The sequence below is a fragment of the Nilaparvata lugens genome, chromosome 1 (genome assembly GCF_014356525.2).
Source record: "Nilaparvata lugens isolate BPH chromosome 1, ASM1435652v1, whole genome shotgun sequence".
Classification (NCBI taxonomy): domain Eukaryota; kingdom Metazoa; phylum Arthropoda; class Insecta; order Hemiptera; family Delphacidae; genus Nilaparvata; species Nilaparvata lugens.
The window spans coordinates 7,805,143-7,822,280 of NC_052504.1; the positions used below are offsets into that span (position 1 = coordinate 7,805,143).

Sequence of the window (17,138 nt, forward strand, 5' to 3'; positions counted from 1 at the left end):
ACAATCATCTCTCCATTATCTATTCTGCTTGAGAGCATAACATAAACTGAAACCCAAACATATAAACTTCAATTCTAGCTTATCATATCGCTGGAGGATTATGCGAGTAAATTAATTAAACTACATCACATTATATCATGAATCAATTATACCCTATTCTTCCCACAAGTAAGTCTTCTCCACATCGAATTTTAAGAGTATTAAGATAAGATAAGATAAGATTCTTCATTTCTCATCCAATTTACAACAACAGTACAGCGCACAAAACTAAAAAAAATGATAGCAATTAAGAATAATAAAACAATACTTAAGACAACTCTTTAACCGAATAAATATGAAATTTGCCAAAAAAATCTGAAAATTTGAAATTTTTTTTATGATATTTCATTTATCAACCAAATTCAATTCTAAATTGTCTTATTATTGCCTTAAAATATTGTTAGAAGTTTGATACTCGTATTAATTTATCTACAAAGTTGTCATTTGTATTGTTTATTTTCTTTTATCTCCACTTTTGACTGTATGCACAATATTTTTGCAATGTTGTATTGTATACCGTTGAAGAAGTCTGTAAATTTTGTTGTTTTTTGTCGAAATAGATCTTATCATTATTATTAATAAAATATTATTCCTCATGTGAAGCCTCAGCCACACTTGTCATGCAGCCTTCCGATCCCGCTACGATCCGAATCTTAGGAGATTATTCCCTTATGTTGTTGTAATATAAATGCATTATAATTGTATAGGAGGGTTAAGTGGAAGAAAGGAACGGCTACGCCCCCCAGGTTAAAATAAAGGCAGCCTATTATGCCGATATTCATTTATTGATTCATACAATAAGTACATTATCAAAATGATAGGGAGAGATAAATAAGGTAAACTTGTACTATTCCTCTTTCAAATTGATATAAGGTTACACATAGTGCAAAATAGGTTGAATCTTCCTTTTTATGATTATCTCAACTCTGTGGACTATCTTTCTATCCGATCACATATATTACATCTGCCTAAAATAGTAGGCCTATTCTAGAGCAATGCCCAAGCACTATGCTAGGTCATTGTCATACACGGTCGGAACGGAGTGGGATCAGTATGTTATATGATAAGTATTATGGGCGAGGTTGAGTTTCAAATACTCAAGTAAACTGCATATTTCCAATTTCATTGAAATCTTCAATAGATATAATCGAGCTCTTGGCGATGAACAATTATTTGAAAGTTGCATACGATATCAAATGGACTTATCAGGCTTACAAACGTTTTGATAAGAAGATTTATCTAACTGAAGAAAGTCAATCTTCTGTTTAATATGCCGTATATTATGTAAATTGAGTGGCTGAAGCAAAACATACAATAACCAACATTATCTCAAGGATGGTTTCACAAAATAACATTATTTGCATCTCGCCAATGAATAATCATAGAGATTAACATGTAAAATTTCCATGTATATTCATCTGAAACATCGTTATTGAAGCCAGAAAATACGTTTCTATTGAAGAAAGAATTTTGGAACTTTTAATTCAATTTAATTTGATCTTAAATTCTCAAGAGTTAAATGATCTCAACTCTGTAAGACAATCATGATAAGTTCAAGTTTTTCCAAGTCAAACTTCAAATAACAACCTAATTGGGATCTCCAGTCCTTTTTCCCTTTTTTCTAGTTATGTTGCTTATACAGATGGTAAATTATTGTAATTGTCATTGGACATTTATTTATTTATTTATTTATTTATTTATTTATTTATTTACTTACTTATTTATTTATTTATTTACTTACTTATTTATTTATTTATTTATTTATTTATTAATTAATTAATTAATTAATTTATTTATTTATTTTTTATTTATTCATTTATTTATTTATTTATTCATTTATTTATTTATTTATTCATTTATTCATTTATTCATTTATTCATTTATTTATTTATTTATTTATTTATTTATTTATCTATTTATTTATTTATTTATTCATTTATTTATTTATTTATTTATTTATTTATTTATTTATTATTTATTTATGTATTTATTCATTCATTCATTCATTTATTTATTTATTTATTCATTCATTCATTCATTTATTTATTTATTTATTTATTTATTTATTTATTTATTCATTCATTTATTCATTTATTTATTCATTCATTTATTTATTTATTTATTATTCTAATTCTTACAAGGAAGCACTGAATGGGAGATAAAAACTAAGGATACTCCTTGTACTATTTCTCTCCCAAATTTAGATAATTATTTTAAAACTCCGAAATGAGGTTATGATTCCATTTTCCTGAAATTTAGTTCTTTTTCACTCAAAAACAACATGAACTAAGAATTTTGAATTTTGAAGGTTGAGAAACTGGATAGAAAACAAAAATAGGCTAAATGTCACTAAAAATCATGGATAATTAAAAATACACCATCCATCTGCAACAGGAATCGTTTTCTAAGTGCTTGCTGTAATTTTATCTAAAACGTGAACGGAACTCTCCATTAAACAAATCCAGTTTTCACCTGAAATTCAACGCACGAATAAAGCGTTATTAGTTATTGCTCCTTTTAGTGACGAGACTGGAGTTTTGGCGAGAGCGAATTGTGACCGATGGATTTTTGAAAGATCTTATAAAGTTGAAGTGTAGATGAGATTCTGGATCGCCGAAGTTTATTAGTCCATTCCAGGAAAGCCGTGATAAAACGAAAGATATCCAGCTGCTACTCCGTTTTATTGGCTGTGAGCCCTTTTAATCCGTATTCTGCAGCTGACTCTCACCTTCCACTCTCACTGTTCTTCACTCACTCATTCTCTTCGCCCTTATCCATTTTTCCACTCTGTGAATTCAAAATGCAATTGAGAAATTACAATCGAGTCAATTCGTTTCCAACGAGAAGAGCTTTTTTCTCTCTTATTTCGCAGGACTGCATGTAACAGTTATTACACGATCCTCAATGCCATGCTCCTCAATTATTACAGGAAGGATTTGATTTTATTTTCAAGAAATGTTCGTAGAATTGATTGATCTATAGACAATAGTTGTGTGAAGGCTTGAATAATATTAAGTTGTTATCATACGTTTATGAATCCAAATAAATAGTTTTTGTTCTGCCTAATTTGACGGTTGTTTTGCTTAATTTTTTATTCTGTTCTATCTAAACAAGAGAGTTGTGTGAAGATTTTTTTTTAAATTTTATTTCAATTTTTTTATAAAAAAAATAATAATAATAATATCGAGTGACCTGGCTGGCTCAGGTCTGGTGTTTTCAGTCGCAACTGATCGATTTCAGGGCCTCTGACATGACCTAACGTCTGCTTTTTAGGCAGCCGGGACCGACGGCTTAACGTGTCCATCCGAAACACGGGAGTGGCCCGAGATAAATATCTTGCCCGGGCCGGGATTTGAACCCGGGCCTCTGAATCATAAAGCCAGCATCTGATCCACTCGACTACGGCCACTCCATTTGTTTATGAATCCAAATCAATAATTTCTGTTCTGACTAACTTGACGTGTGTATTGCTTAATTTTTAACACCCTTATTCTCAACTTATCGTATCATTTAAAATATACTCATATTCGCGTTTTCTCATAGTTGGAGTCTCATATAGTATGGTTCAGGCCTTTCGCTAGTATATCCTATGAATGCCTATAACGGATGATAAAAATAATTAATATTGAAGTGTGTATAGATGGATACAAGTCACAAGTAATTCTAATTTATTTGAGTTTAACCATCTGAGATTTGGAGGGAATCAAACGAGATATTGAATTGAGATCAACTTCTTGAAACAAATGCGAGTGCACTATTGATCTCTCTTATTCTTTATAATATTATATTTCATATTAATTCATAAAAAATCAACACTCGGCCTCTGCGCTCAGGTTTTTTTAACCTTGCAGGGACTCTCCTTTTATATTCTACTATAGTAATATATAGTAGTATATATAGTATATATTCTACTTTATAATCTACTCATTATACCACCTACTGTACATCTAACTATTATTTTATGTATGTTAAACTTTAAGTTTCAAACTTTGTAACTGAGGACAGATACATTTGACTTTGATTTCTATTTATTGAGGTTTTGATCCATTTTTTAGTATTGTACGACTCTCACTGGTGATTTGGTTATAGAATGCATGTTTGAATATGATATCTATGAAAAAAGCAATTTAAAAGTTCTTTAAGAACATTAAAAACTTGTCATTAATGTCTTCTCAATGAGAAGTATACTTTTGAAAGAGATCTGACGTTTACAGAGAAATGAGCCGACTATAATATCACTTGAGACTGGGATGTCTCAGAAGCAAATTAGTAAGAGGCGTTAACTCAAGACACCCCCCATCCACAATTGATTAAGAAAGCATGAATGATGTGGAGGATAACCGTCAAAATATATCATACTCGAATATTCGTTCACGTAAATCAGTTCCAATTTCATCTCGGATATCACATTCAAACATGATGTGTTCTGTGAATCAGTTCCAATTCTTATCTTGGGTTTCTCGCAAAATAGGAAGATCAATTGAAGCTTTGTTCGCACAAGATTTAATTCCAACAATCGAGGAACGAAGTAGGCCTAGTTCATTTTCATGTATACTCATATTGTTTGATATTCATGTAAACTCACTGTAAATTATATTTGGATTCATGATCCTCATTTCAAGATCTATTTCAAATTACTGAATTGAGTGGAGAGATAGTTTTGTAAATGACGAGCGAGCTGAAGAGAGTATTGCAGAGCAGACTGGAGCTCACACTGCACAGCTTTGTCACTGTGTGCCGAGCAGCCGAGGCTCGAGTTCCTGCCTTACCTCTCTCAACACACCTGTTTGGGTCTCAGGGGCCGCCAGCCAGGATTTTCCTCCGCCCATCCACTCCCGGCGCAATTCTCTGCGAAAATCCATCAAGCTCTCCCCTCCGCCCCAGAGCTCTCTGCTTCAATATTTCATAGTTCAATGAAAGGAACGTGCTAGATAGTCGTCGCACTAGTTATTCATATTGCCTGTTCTATAAACAACTTTTTCTGCTGTGTTTTGTGTGGTGGAAATTCAAAAGATACAAAAGGGACAAGTCGAGTCGATGCCAGCAGCACAGCAAAGTATTTCCTTTCAGAGGAAACATTCAGTCTCATTTCATTTAAGTTTCTCTCCTGAATACATTGCTCATTAATGCGTCATGATGGCAAAAGAGAGAACGGAAGGGAAAAAAGAGGAATAAATTCTCAGAAGAAGTTACGTCTATGTGCTCGTCCAGTAATATTCAACTTTTCTCCATTACCCCTTACAAGAGAGGGAATTTCGTGAAATATAATCAGTTCCCAAAGAAAATGTTGAGAAGTTAAAAGCTTTGTAGAATCACGCAGGAGTTGATGCTATTTTAAGATAATGCAGGAGATTGAATTTGAACAGAGCATACATTATTAATGAAATTTATTACGAGTAAGTGCAGAGTGCAGAAAAACAGATCTGTTCTACATGATTTAGTAGATACTTACAAAAGAATATAATGAATCATAAGAAACTAGGCAAATGTGAGATTACTTCCGTCCAATCGACTTTCCACACTTCATAATCTTACATTACATGTGATTCTAGGGAAACAACAGTGGGAAATGTTCATATTTCATGTTACCATGAAACCTGATTCTGTAATATGAATAAATTAAATCCTGATTCTGTAATTTTCGAATAAATTAAAGTGGTATCGACAACATCAACATCTTATTCTTCCAATTATGGAGATATACCACAAAATCTCTTACCTTACAATCAAATTATGGTGGAAAATGTAATAATAAATTATAATGGTATTCATGGATTGGAAACTGCTATTGACTGACGTAGAAAGATACAATCATCGTGATTACAGGACGTTTTTGGAATGAAATTTCTGGTGCGGGGAGCTTGAGTTTGAGCAGAGGAAACGTCTATACTTGATTGTTTGTTCTATATTTCGAGTTTTACAGTTGAAAACTCAACTATATGATTGATGATCATGTTTAAGAAATTCCGAATAGCTGGATCATAATGAAAATACACCAAAGCTTTATTCAAGAGTAGGCTACTATGAGATTTAGTTGCTAATGTTTTTTGTATGAAGTTGAAACTGTAACGAAATTGTTTCTTCAATTAACTCAATCCATTACAAAACTGAAAATATACAGCTGTCTAATTCAGTTCCACTCAGAAGAGAAACAAAAAGAACTGTTTTCTTTTTATAGCAGCATTTGTAATATATTAATATCAGGGCACCGAGCTTCGCTCGTTATTTTTATTCATTGATAAACAGAACACAATTCTCTAAAATGATTGCAAATATATTTTATATTCTACAGCAGGCTATACACGTCAGCTTATGAATTTCTGGGATGCGATATTTTGATTTTCCACAGAACCACTCGCTCACTTTTCACTATCCACAGACGTCGAAAGTCTCAGCTGTTTCAGCCAAGGATGAATTATCCTTTAAATGTCGTTCAGCGAGTTTTCCCAAGGATGAGACCTAGTGCAATCGAATTTTTATATCATAAAACTACTATGTTCCAAATTTTGTGAAAATCGTTAGAGCTGTTTTCGAGATCCGTTGAACATAAATGAATAACAAACTATGAATGTAAATAATCAAATATAAAAAATAAATATAAATAACCAAAAATAAAAATATAAAAGTATATACAGATATTGCTCGCTTAATATAATAGGATTATATCATGATGTTCCATGTATGATTTCTAGAGTTTTTTGAAGCCATTTCGCAATCAGATCAATTAGCATGTGCAGTGTTTAGCTAGCATTTCTTACTTCTCCCACGATTGACCTACACTGACGATTATTCAATCATTTGTTATCGATTATTCAATATCAATCAATACAAAAACAATAATTTTGTATTCTATGAAGCAATATATATGTCTCCTTGCAAGGATAGAAGACAGTCATAGCCTGCATTCGTGATTTTGTAATGACTCATTTCGCAAGTCACTTATCATAAGCTGACTCACAAATTTTAAAATTATTATTCTATTGGCACTCACAACTTCCAAACATTCATCACAAATCAAAATAATAATTAGTAACACAAACGTATTACAATCGCAATTGACCGAGTGAAATACTCCTTCGAATTCTAAATAGACAGATAATTAGGCCAGTATATAAGGGTGATAGGCATATACCATGTTCTAGAATAGAAATTGAATCTATTCAATTTGCGTGACTAACGTCATGAATGATCAATAATTATCCGGGAATAGGGTAATACTTATATATAATAGGTAAGTCCGGTAATAGGGTAATATCCGGGAATACTGAGTAATAATTCTATAATATATTTTGATGAATAATTTTCCATAAAAGTTATTATGATAGTAATTATAAAAATGTGGTAAAAAGTGTAAGTGTGCATAAAAGTGTTATAGTAATTATGATAGAGTTGTTATATAAGTGAGCTGAGTTGATCACATTATTAATTCTCCAGCGATTATAATAGCAAATTCAAGCACAGTAAAGCTTTAACACTATCAATAGTTGAATATGATGAATTATTTATCCGTAATTGGAAGTACAAAACTAATGAACGTTTTTGGCTAATTGATAACTTGATGACTGACAGCGGGAAGGCTACGCATGAGAGAATAATATCGATATTCAGAGAACGTAGAAGTATTTCAGCGTGATTTATATTAGAGGACGTCAGAATCGTGAATATGAATTCAATAATTGTGATAATTATAAACGGAAGATTCAGAGATGGTGTATTGTCAACATGTATAAAGTGATCCAGTGATCGAGTAAAATATTTCACAACATTCATATCTAACATTTACAAGTCTACTTCTGATAAAACTTAAGAAACTCTCCAAACAGTCAGCTGTGTCGCCTACCAGCTGAGCCTTTGAATCAAATTCAAATTCTTCTAGTTCATTTGGTCTTGAAATGAGAAAATAATCATTTAAATGCATTCTTATCGTTGTATATTCTTTTTAGGCCAATAACGTCGAACTGATGTAGGAGAGTGTCTAAATAAGTAGCCCACGCCTTCAAAACCAAGGAGCTGTCTGATTGGTTGACGGGTTGCCCAGTCTCCATTCCACCTCCACATCTCACTACCAATAGAAAGCAAGCAGTTTGAGAATGTCACATGCAAGTCGATGTCCAATGAGACTGCTTGTTGAATTCGGGGCGTGGCTTACATTGACTCTGTCACTCCTACAATTCTAGTATATCGAGTTAGTTCTTTCTCCGCTAGAATTATTTTTCTCAAAATGAACAAACCATTATATTATTTGAGGAGTGTCGATGATTATAGAGAAACGTTATCAATTAATAAAAACTTGTAGTACCCTTTATTATAAAAAACTTTGAAATATTTCAACGTCATCAAATATTATAAATATATTTTAGGTCATCAAAAAAATGACCTATTGTCGAAACTAGTCGTTAAAATATTTCAAAGTTTTCAATAATAAAGGGCACTACAAGTTTTTATATTGTTTTTATTAATTTTTACAAAAATAGCCCATATAAGTGAAGTGTTTTTAGATAGGTTATGATATGGTGTTCTAGTGATTAATCTAATATGCCTGCTATGAATTTTTAAAATATGTTTCTAGTGGATTAACTCTAACCAGAGTCGGGGGATATTGGGATTACAGGCGACAAATTTCCAAATCCGCTCTCTGTCGTAACCTTGAACGTTTTACACGAATAGTATAGTGGAAGGTTCTTCACATTATTACAAGTCTCTTCACAAATTCATTAAGATCGTTAAAATGGCTCTAACTGAATTTATCCTACTTGTTTTGCAAAATCTCTTCAAATATTCAAATAAAAGATAAAATTCGATATTATATAATCGAACTCCCATGAAAAAATGAACAATTATATTCCTATTATTATTGAAAAAGAATATTAATAACAGTACCCGAGTTCATTCACATGAATAAGCACGCTTCTCTGTTATAGGGGTTTTTTCAATTCAATCCTTCAACGGAAACAATAGAATCATATAATACTTGAAATATTTTAAAGTTTCTAATAAAATTGTACTAAAAGTTTTTATATTGCTTCTATTTGAATCTAGTAGCCCATATAAGCGAAGTGATTTTAAACATATCATATCTATACAAAGAAACGAGACATATCCGTGTTTCAGATGGACACTTCAAGCTGTCGGTCCCGGTTGCCTAAAAACCAGTCGTTAGGTCATGTCAGAGGCCCTAAAATTGATCAGTTGCGAGCTGACCTGAAAACTCTGACACCAAACCTGAGCCAGCCAGGTCACACGATATTATTATTATTAAAGAAACGAGAAATATACCGCAGTATCTGGTCAATGTATCGGTATCTTAGACAAGTCAAAGGATGCACAAGAGAGGATCGGATTCCGAATGAAAATATAAGAAGAGAATGTGATGTTCAACCAGTGTTGAGTTTGATAAAAACATATAGAAATAAGTGGTCAGATCATGTCCTTAGAATGCCTGAAGACCGTTTCCCATTGAATACCCTGCTCCACAAGCCAATAGGCAGAAGAAGTATTGGTAGACCGAGGAAGAGATGGACGCCGGAACAGGCTTGAAAAGCCAAATCCATGACGATGATGATGATGATGATGATATCTGGTCAATGTGTCTATGCAATTCGACGACAAAACACTAGATAAAGAACGGAATAGACGTTTTAAAATAAATAAAATAAATAAAAGTTTTCATACAATATTTGCATGGATTATCGAATTTGTGTGATTAAAGTAGGAATTCAATGCGGGTAATATAGTGGTGCCATCCTCTCCTCTAAATAGTCAAATAGCCTAACAATTACCTACCATTAGCCTACAATTACCGGACGTTAAATAACCTGAAGCTGTTGATTAGTATTCATCAATGTGCATCACATTCAACAGTTGATTTACATTCAACTTCAAAACATTCCATTACATCCGAAACGTAATTTAGAAGCTACTTGAAATTGAAATTGATCAGTCTACAAATTCTATTATTCTCCAATTGGAAAGTACTATGGTATGCTACTCTATTGCACTGCTGTATTAGTGGGAATACGAGTCCAATATCACAAATAGTTACTATAAGAGTGTACTTGCCGATTTGATTACATTCCAATAATTGAGCTTCCATCATCAAATAACTGAATGACAATTTCTACTTCTTGTTAAATAGAACTTCTCTACGGATATAGGATCAAACACAGGTAGTTTGAATGTCGGATTATTAATTATTTTTTCAATTTTATTAATTTATTCTTATGGCTTTTATCGGCAGAGAGATCCTTTTGGATGTTCTGCCTTGTCGTATTACCCAATGTCATTTCCTATCAACACTCAAGTTAATATTGTTATGTATGTATATACACTCATGTTATGTATTCGGTTCTTCATGTTTTCTCACTAAAAATTTTGATGGTAATATTCAACTGAAAATTTCACATATATTTTTCCCAATATTCCACCTTGAAGGAGTAATTACCGTGCAAGGACGCATATAAAATGGTAAAACATGAACATTAATAACATAAATGGTTTCTTTTCAATTGTCTCTTTTCTGTATAGGACTACTTGTAATATAAATAAAAATAAAAATAAAAATCTTAGTGCCCTTTTTTTACAATTATTTTATGATTATTTTTTTATCATTTTATTTGTTGTGATAAAAATAATTCAAAAAAAAGTACTAAGATTTTTATTTTTATTTCTATTTATGTTTCTATTCAACCATGCTGACTGTTTGAAGTGAATCTCGTTAGAAACAGTAACCTGAATTTCTGTTCCTGCTATTCTTGATTATATTATCATTTCGGATGATCAATCCATTATGAATTGTCTGCAATTGAGCTCTCTGATTCCATCCTATTACATTTATTCCTATTTCAATTCCATCTGATTCTAATTCAATGCCAAGATATATTAATACATTTTTGACTACTTCAACATACACTACTTCTGAATTGATGTCTTGGAATTTCATTTGCTTTTCAATTAAGAGATCGATCATGTTGCCAGTGATCGACTTGATACCAGCAATTAACTACTGTCAATCAGGGGCGTATATAGGAGGGGAGCTCACTGGGACCAGCCCCCCCCCCCTGGAATAATGAATATGAAGGGAAATCAGTACAGTTATTACAGAACAAGTACAGACAAAAAGTAAACTGTATTTTCGATGGTAAAGGTATTTTTGACGGCCTGACGGTAAAATAAAAAGGGCGCTCAGCGCAAATTATTACCCTCTGAATATGAGCTGATATTCAAAACCGATATTAGAACTGATATTAAGTATCATGGGCTGTTTACTTAAAATCACTTGACCTTTCATTAACCTTGGCCCCCCTCCACCAAGAATATATTCTACATTCGCCACTGCTGTCAATCATAGGCTTGAATTGCACTACTTGGGGGCCGTTTGCACAATGGAAACTTGAACTGATTCAAATGAAGTGATGGTTCAATCTCAAAATGAACTATATTAGAAGAAACAAGACTCAATATGTATTTCCTTTTCTTCCTTCCCCCCATTTCTCCCTTCCTTTTTTCCTCATTACTTCTCTTCTCTTCTTTATCTGCCTATTACATGGGAAACCATAGTTGGCTAGGTATCTTCCTCTCTTTTTTTTTTCTCTTCTCCAACACACCCAAACACTAAGCCCATGGTTTTTTATATTTGTGACATTTTATTGTGTTTTATTTGTTTCGTAAATCTTTGTAATTTTGTTTTGTCTTGTTTTGTGTGTTTTTAATGAATTGAAAATTGAAAATTTGATTCGCAGTTTAAACTGAGAATTCTTCCTGGTACTGCTCAAATGGCACTTAACCTCTGTTGTCAAATCGATAGATATATAAAAAGTATTATATAATTAAAATATTAAATTATTAGTATTAAATAAAATTTTATTAAAATAAAATGAGTATTATTAAATTAATATTTAGATTACAATCAGGGTTTGATAAAGAAGTTCGAATCTTTTAACGGTTTCACTAGCTGCTATTCGCAGAGGAAAAATTGTATGGGGAACGGTAGACTTCTTGACAACTCAACTCAACCAACCTACCGAAGTTAAAGTGCGATTCAGACCCAACACAAGAATTTGTGAAGTTTTATTCGGAGTTGGGCGCGATTGAGAGGCAAAAAGCTGTTGGAGAGCGGGGGAAATGCAAAGCTCAAACGAAACGAAGCATCAACAGCAGCCGAAATACGCTTATATTCACACGCACCTCGATCGAATACTACTTTCAGAGTTGTGGCTACTACCTTACAATATTGACCAAGGCCGAGGGGCGAGAACCCTTTAAAAATGCATTCGGACTCTGCAGATTGAAGAGGAAGTGAGGAGAGAGAAGGAGAGATTGCATGAGTGAGTGAGTGAGGGAAAGGGTCTGTATGCTTTCCGAGCAGCGACGGGATTGTGCTACAATAACTAACACGAAATAGCTCCTATAGGAATCAACACCCGGAATGGAAACTCCTCCCAGAAAGCACGAGTAGCTGTACTTCTCAACCACTCTCTCACTCACTCTCTTTCTTTCTCTCTCTGTCTCTACACCCCCTTTCCGAACCACTCTCAACATTTAATTCTCCTTCTAATGTAAGTCTGCTGTTTGATGACCATTGTTACGCTCTAATCCAATGCTAGAACTAGAATAAGCCAAGCCTGAATTTAAATAAAGATTTGATTCGGGGAAGAATAACAAAGTATCACTCACAATCTGAGATTGGCGTTGAAATCTCATGGATGAATAAGAATTTGATAAGGAAAAAAGTGGAGAGGAAGAAATTGATGTACCACTGTTATCAAGAGAAGTGGATAGATTTCAAAGTGAATAATCTATGAAGTCAGAATTAAAAACAAGATAGGAGCCTTCAATATGAGATTCAGAAAAAATACATGATTCTCTCAAATTTCTTCATCAAGTTCTATTAAATTGACAGTCTGTGTAAGAATGTATCTGATTGCATTTTTTGTATTCACCTCAATTCTAACCAACCATTATCTGAATTATGAGATAGGATTGAAATGGGCCAAGTGATTTTTCTCAACTTCTTCACAATGTTTTCAATTATCTATTTGAATAAGTAAGCTCTGCACTGCGATCGAGTAGTGGATGGATCATATTAAGGTGAGTACAGATATACGTGCCGCAAACATGAGCAATTAACTTTTAATCAGCTGATGCCAAGCTTTTTATATCTCTATCTTACCTTTCATGTAAGAATACAGATATAGTCAGCTGATTAAAAATGAATTGCTCATGTTCGCGGCGCGTATATCTGTACGCACCTATATAAATACTCCTGGACAAAACAGAATCTAACCCTTGGAAAAAATATTAAAAATGAAATTTGCTGATCGTTCTTATAATATTCATTCGGATATTATGGTCATGAAACAGCTGAGATCATCGTGATAATAATACAATATGAAGAGAGAAAATGAACGAATATTTGGAGAAAAATGAAAGAGGAGAGAAGAGACATGACGTCAGTTGAAGAGGAAATCAGAAAGAGAAAATAATATGTTACCGTAGGTGGAAGTTCATTCAATGAACTCCATAGCCCTGAGGCTGGACAATAACATGCTTCCATCCATGATAAGAGATATTTGAATTCTCTTCCATGTTTTTTCTTGCCCAAGATTTCCTCATGTCGATCATTTCCTCCTTTTTCTCGATAGGAGGAAAAACAGCATGATTGTAATATTCATTTGAGATCTATTTTTTGTATTTTGGCGAAGTAAAGAACGAACATGATATGTATAATATTATTTGGGAGTTTCGCAAAACTAATGATAGAATGTGCATTCTCAATATTAGGTCATTTTGAAGCGGCCTACACTAAAATGAAAAATTCCTTTTTGCAGAAGTCTTATTCGTTTTTGAGAGAAAATTTTAATTCGGCCAAGAATAAAAAGTGGAGTTGCAACGAGGATAAGCGATCTAATTGCAATTAAAATATTGGTCCACTGTATCTAAACGAAATTGGCCTTTATGTCTATGAGGCTGGTTCTCAAACAAGATAGTCTAAAAGACGCTTTCAGAAACGCTACATCAAAGATCCTTACAGATATTTCCTGCTTCTTATCTCCTGTGAATTATCATTGTAGCATCAAAAAGGGGTTAACATGATTATCAGAATTATCATAATAATTCAATGAACAAGGAGGAGGAGCTATGTTCAAAGTGGTCGTCAGTAGAATACCACCATACGAGGAAGGAGACAAAATTCATGTGAGCAGACAGTTGTTATTCAAGTGCTGTGATTATTTGAATCGTGTTTTCATTCTGTCTCATACTTGTAAGTTAGTGATATGCAGGTGATTTCTGTTGTAATTGATGATAATTCTTCTGTAATCTACAACTGAGTATGTCTTTAGTCCATGCAATAAGTAGTTTGCAGCACATGGCTTTATGGTATGTTTTATTTGTTTCTTAAAACAATTTGATTTCTTCATGGGAGCCCGCTGTTGCTGTTCTCATGATAGATAGATAAATTGCTTTCATTTGCACTTTACAATAGAAGTGATGTGGGCGAAATTGAGACAATATGAGTCCCTTTTCCATTTAACCAACTGCTGATTCTATCAGAATGACCTACGCTCTCTTTTTCGCTCTTTCTCTCAGGCTGGAGCTAGACCAAACGATCGAATGCTTGTTCTGAACAGAGATTAGTAAAAATCTGGATAAAGCCAGTTCAAAAGATTCACAGCCAAGAAAACTAACATTAGATTCATACACTTTTGGAGACATGATTCTTATAAATGTCAGGTTATTTCTACGTGTCTTATGCTACAGAACTCGTGCACTAGCTCTATTCTCTTCTGACCTAACTCAAGCCTCAAAGCCTCTTACAATCAGCTCAGAGGCTTCCTGGCTACTATGAAATCTTACAACACTGCACTTCATGAAAGCATTTCTGCAAGGTTTGCACAGAATTTAGACCAAGAATTGAATTTGCCAATAATTGAATTGCATTGTTATGGAGGTGAATGGAGTTGACTTACGGACATAGATGTTGGGTAGAAGTAGTGCTAATCTTAATAATTCGCTAATTCCACGATCACACTGTACTCAGTAGAAATAATGCTGCAATCCAAGGTTCGCAAGGACTATTGATAGTACAAGAGTTAAAACTGGGCAATAATTGAATTGCGTTGTTATGATGATGAATGGAGTTGACTCACGGACAATGATGTTGGAAAGAAGTGCTCATCATAATAATTCATAAATATCACGAACAGAATGTACTCAATGAAAACGATGCTGCAATCTAAAGGTGCGTACAGATATACGCGCCGCGAACATGAGAAATTTACTTTTAATCAGCTGATGCCAAGCTTTTTATAACTGTATCGTACCGTTTCTGTAAAAATACAGATATAGTCAGCTGATTAAAAGTGAATTGCTCATGTTCGCGGCGCGTATATCTGTACGCACCTTAAGGTTTACACACCCTATAGAATTGGAGTTGAATGTACAAAAATTGAATTGCGTTGTTGGGTTTTAAGGGTTTTGATTGTGCTGTTAAAGGTGGATTGAGTCGACTCATGAACAAAGATGTTCGAAAAAAGTGATTATCATAAAAGTATCAGAATTCTACAAAGACAACCTACTCAATAATAACAATGCTGCAATCCAAGATTTTGCATTGTCTGTAGCAGAAGAGTTGAACTTGACAAAAATAGAATTTGATTTCATTTCATTCATTCATTTATTCATAGACAATAGATACAATGCAGGTAAAAACAACAGGCATTCGTCCAAAACTGCTTTAAACCTTAATTTGGAATACACTTAATCTTGAATTGCGTTGTTATGAAGGTGGATTGAGTTGACTCTCAGAAAAAAGATGTTTCAAAGGAGTGCTCATCATAATAATTAGTCAATAAACACAATGCTGTAATCCCAGGTTAGCATAGACCATAGCACAAGATTTACATTTGACAGAAATTGAATTGCGTTATTATGAAGGTGGATTGAGTCGACTTACGGACGAAGATGTTGCAAAGAAGTGCTTATCATAATAATTAGCCAATAAAAACGATGCTGCAATCCAAGGTTAGTACAGACTATAGCCCAAGATTTGAATTTTACAATAATTGAATTGCGTTGTTATATAGATAGATGGAGTCGACTTACGGACGAAGATGTTGGAAAGGAGTGTGGCCGGTAGACAGAAGACGACGACAAGGATGTCCGCGATGGCCAGGTTCACGATGAAGAAGTTGGTGACGGTCCGCATCCGGGGCGACCGATAGACGACGGCTATGACGAACACGTTGCCCACCAGACCAACTACGAAGACAATCAGGTAGGCGGCGCAGAACACGACGGACATGCCGAGCGAGTGACGGTAGAGGGCGTCATGCCAGAAGGGCTCGCTCATGTTGGAGGCGGCAGGGTCCATGCGGAGGCGGCGGGTGACGTTAAGGCCGAAGGCGGCGGCAGAGCCTTCCTCGGCTAGTGGCAGGCGCAAAGGCGCCATCATCAGCACTCGCAAGCTACCACCAGCAGACTGTCGACTGCCTCTCCATAAACCACCGCCCCCGCTACCAACCGCCCCTAGTCGCCCCGTCACCGCCCCCGGCGCACGCGCCCGCTCAACACTTTGTCAACAAACGCGCCGCCGTGAGCAGCGCACCGCACCATGTCCTACCACATTGCATGCACGTTGCACTCCATCGATAGATTGATTGACTGCGCCGACTTATGAGTCACATCCTTCCTCAAAGCACAACATATCAAACTAGTGCTGAATGTAGGACAACTGATTGTGGAGGATTGATGCAGGTGGGGGAAAGGTGTTGTTAACATCTCTCTCATCATACAGGGCAACGCCAAATCGTTATTGTATGTTGAACAAATTAAGGCTGTGCAAAGGCTAAAAATAGACTTTTCCCTGGTGATATTTTTCAAAGTTTTTCAATTTGTAATTTGTATATCATCAAGCTATCAAAATGAAAAAGTTTTCTCAGGATAACTTTTTCCCAATCATTACTTTTTTAGATATGAGCGCCTAAAGTTTAAATTTTTGTGACAGAACATTTCATCTTCGGTAAGATTTGTATTTTGTATATCATCAAGCTATCAAAATGTAAAAGTTTGCTCAGGATAACTTTCTCCCCAACATTACTTTT

At 34.2% G+C, this 17,138-nt stretch overlaps 1 protein-coding gene across 1 annotated transcript in view; it reads right to left on the reverse strand.

Annotated features, from left to right (window-relative positions):
* Positions 1-16,789, reverse strand: part of LOC111056579 (neuropeptide SIFamide receptor) — a 250,376-nt gene extending 233,587 nt beyond the window's left edge. The window contains exon 1 of the mRNA XM_039429181.1: positions 16,141-16,789. Coding sequence (XP_039285115.1) covers positions 16,141-16,489 — 349 coding nt within the window. The 5' untranslated portion in view covers positions 16,490-16,789. The remainder of the gene's footprint in view (positions 1-16,140) is intronic.
* Positions 16,790-17,138: the final 349 nt, after the last annotated feature.